This window comes from Lactuca saligna, chromosome 6, assembly GCF_052625555.1.
Source record: "Lactuca saligna cultivar CGN05327 chromosome 6, ASM5262555v1, whole genome shotgun sequence".
Taxonomy (NCBI): Eukaryota; Viridiplantae; Streptophyta; class Magnoliopsida; order Asterales; family Asteraceae; genus Lactuca; species Lactuca saligna.
The window spans coordinates 137,487,759-137,491,448 of NC_136422.1; the positions used below are offsets into that span (position 1 = coordinate 137,487,759).

At 28.8% G+C, this 3,690-nt stretch overlaps 1 protein-coding gene across 1 annotated transcript; it reads left to right on the forward strand.

Moving 5' to 3' along the window:
• The first annotated feature begins 394 nt into the window (after positions 1-394).
• Positions 395-2,628, forward strand: LOC145001228 (bidirectional sugar transporter SWEET4-like). Its single transcript, XM_078960585.1, has 5 exons — positions 395-491; positions 774-810; positions 1,210-1,588; positions 1,904-2,023; positions 2,237-2,628. The coding sequence occupies exons 1-5, from the start codon at positions 449-451 to the stop codon at positions 2,396-2,398; spliced, it is 741 nt and encodes a 246-aa protein (XP_078816711.1). The 5' UTR covers positions 395-448; the 3' UTR covers positions 2,399-2,628.
• The last annotated feature ends 1,062 nt before the right edge of the window (positions 2,629-3,690 follow it).

A 3,690-nucleotide genomic window follows, 5' to 3' on the forward strand; every position in this document is an offset into this window, starting at 1 on the left:
ATGTATAATTTGAAATTTACTCATATTAAACCTAACTGTTTTAAATAATTATTAATCTGTAATCATATATCATTGATTAATAGTCATTATAACTTATAAGGCACTGGTTTTGCAAATTATTTTCTCCACCAAGTCGATGTTCACATTGAGGATATTGTAAATATTTGAACAATAATTTTCTTATTATCTCAACACTATTAACTTTCCAAAATTTTCACAGAAATATAAATACATAAATAACATGCTTTTGACTGAAAAGTGTCTCGAATAATTGATATTTTGTCTTTACACATGCTGCAACCTAACTAACGTGTAAGGACAATTTTGTCATTCACTAAAAACCTTCTTAAGGGCAATTACGTCTTTTCACATCATCATACGATTTATAAATTGGTGTGTTATCGACTTCAAAAAATTTCATACAAGAAGCAACTTTTCAGTCTTAGCTATGGTTTCTGAAGAAGCTATCCGTACAACACTTGGTGTCGCAGGTACGGTTTTTTTTTTTTTTTTTTTTTTTTTTTTTTATAAGTATTGCATTTGCATGAAAATTTAAATTATATTTTTTAAATATAATATCAGTAAAGGTTTGTGTATAAGATTTGTACAAAATACTATAGAAATTTGAATTAGTTTTAAGCTGTGTTATTTAAACTAAGAATTTTAATTTTACAAACTAGCCTTTTAAAATTAAAATATAGTTAAAGAACTTGTTTCTCATATAATTTTGTTATTATGTTAATTAAGATTCTGATTAATTGTTCTTTTGACAGGAAATATCACTGCAGTCACATTGTTCTTGTCAACAGTGTAAGTTTTATACAATTAAAAAAAAACATTTTGAATTTTATTTTGGAGTATAATGACTTACATATTTTAATTTTAAACAAATTAACTTACTATATTTTCTTACTAATTGTTGTTTTCCTATCTTTAGTTTCCTTAACTTTATACTTCTAAGTTGAGTCTCAAGAAAAACATCACTTGATATAGAGTAAATCGCAGAAATGGTCATTATGGTTATCTGTTTTTTGCACTTTCAGTCCAATAATTTTGTTAACTATGTCATTCATGTGGTTTTATACTTTTATATTATTATAGAAATAGTTGTTACTTGTTAACCATATAAAATAATTAAATTACTCTTATTTAATTTATTTCACTTAAAAATATCAAATTTAACAAAAAATCTAAACATTTAATTTTCAGGCCAACTTTTTTTCGTATATGGAAAAAAGGAAGTGTAGAACAGTATTCACCAGTCCCATATCTGGCATCGTTTTTCAATTGTGGTTTATGGGTGTTGTATGGGATGCCATTCGTGCACCCACACAGCCTACTTGTGGTCACTACCAATGGAGCTGGGGTTGCAATCGAGTTAATCTACTTAGTCATCTTTCTAATATTCTCGGACACAAGAAAGAGGCTTAGGGTTGCATTAGTGATGCTAGTTGAGATTTTAGTGTCTGGAGGACTCGTTCTTTTGGTGCTAACCCTAGTTCACACAACGCATAAGCGATCAACTATTGTTGGTAGCATAAGCGTTGCGGCTAATATCCTCATGTATGCTTCACCATTATCTGTCATGGTATGTTAAAAATACAGTTTTTCTACAAATCATGTTAATTAATACATTTTCTATATTCTGTTTTCATTATGAATTTATTATTAATGTATCCTATATAACAATATAATATATGTGTTTATATATGTTGGAGTTTTTTTTTTTTTTTTTTTCATAATAATTTGTTTGATGAGTAAACCAAAAACTCCACGTATATTGGTACCTAGAATATGAATCATTTGATTCGATTATGCATAATCATAAATCCACACACTTTTTACATCTTGATATATTTTTTTTTATATATATTGATTGACATTTTCATGAAATATAACACAGAAACTGGTGATCACAACCAAAAGCGTGGAGTATATGCCTTTTCTTCTCTCCTTGTTTTGCTTCTCTAATGGACTTTGTTGGTTTCTGTATGCTCTTTTCCCATTTGATCCCTTCATCGCAGTAAGTGACTTTTCCTTTTATATGCATAAATTTCTTTTTCTATTTAGCGTTCTACAAATCTCTGATCAATTTGAATATGAAAATCTAAAAACAAAAAAAAGTTTTACTTCATGTTACGGTTTATGAAATATTATCACACAACTATATTTAAGAAAATGATTATTTTTTATTAAAGTAATTAAAATATATACCTTAATATTTTATTTTGAACAGGTGCCAAATGGGATTGGAGCACTACTTGGCATTCTCCAACTCATACTATATGCAACATTTTATAAATCCACAAAGCAAATATTGGCAGCAAGAGAACAGAAAGCAGAAATGGGCTTAGCTGTGATGGAGAAAGGCAACGTTGCCCAACTAAGCCACCCATAAATGGCCCAATGGGCCGAAGCCCGCTATCACCGGCTTATAAAAACAGCTTGACCTTTTGACTAGAAAAATTGTTCTATATTATGAAAAATAAAAGGTATATAGTTTAGTAGAATTATTATGATTTGGTTGGAACTTGGAAGAAGTCGACTAGGGTTATAATTGGTGGCTAATTTGTTAGAGATATTGATTTCAATGCATGTATCTTATTCTTCTCTTTCGTTATTTAATGATAAATGATTAAATATTTTCTTGTATCGATCATTATTTTTGGTAATATATAGTCCGAGAATATCAGATTATTAGATATTGTATATGTGGAATTGACACCAATGTGAAAACATAAAAATATTGAATATCATTCTTTTACCCTACAGTTGTCGTCTACAACATCAAAATTATCATTCCTATCACCCTCAACATAGAAAGAGTTGATACACATCTTGCTCATAGTTATTTAAAAAACCTTGTTGGGGTTATCAAGTTATTGACCCCATCATTCCTCCCAAAATATTTCCAGCTTTTGAAAAAGAAACTTCCAACACCCATTCTGAAACTTGACGCATTTATGATTTATATGTCATTGTTCTTCAATGTATTTTGATATACAATGCTTCTTCAGTGACTTTTTTCACACAATCGTTGCACCTAAAGTGTCAAGTCGTAGGAAAATGTAATATAATCAAGAGACAAAAATAACTAAATGTTCTTACACACGTCTTAAGTTAACTCCTAATTAAAACATCTTCTAAATGTCCAAATGTTGTGTCTCTCTTAGTCTTCAACTAAATCTTTCAATACGAAGGCATGTCATGCTTGAAAAGCTTATTAAAACCTCACAAGAGTGTTAGAGAAAATCAACTAGCCCAAAGTCAAATGCTTGAAACTGATTTAGCCACATAAACATAAGTCAAATTACTAGTAGAATTATGAATCATATGTGTTGTTTTTTTTTTTTAAAAATGAAATATTATTAAAAATATTTTTTTTAATCGTTATGGCTATGCTCATTTTTTAGAGAATTAATGTTTAACTTTGATTTTTTATATATTTTTTTAAATAAAAAAAATTAATGCCAAAAAAAAAAAAGAGTGGTTAATTTTGATGTGGAAGAACTTTGAGCCCACAGAGGCCTCTTTGTGTAAAAACAATTTTTCAAATTTTAATGACTATGGGTGGAGTCATCGGCAATTGGCTGAAGACACACGAGGTCGCACAATAGTACACATAAGGGGTCTAAAAATGGTTATTTTTGGAAATTCTCTCTAAAAATAATCCAAATCTGTTTTGTTGCT

Bases quoted from the DNA above. Each gene is read 5' to 3' on its own strand.
- LOC145001228 (XM_078960585.1), top strand. From the start codon at position 449: ATGGTTTCTGAAGAAGCTATCCGTACAACACTTGGTGTCGCAG. The intron at 492-773 runs GTACGGTTTTTT...TTCTTTTGACAG, and splicing joins TACAACACTTGGTGTCGCAG to GAAATATCACTGCAGTCACA. The intron at 811-1,209 runs GTAAGTTTTATA...TTTAATTTTCAG, and splicing joins ACATTGTTCTTGTCAACAGT to GCCAACTTTTTTTCGTATAT.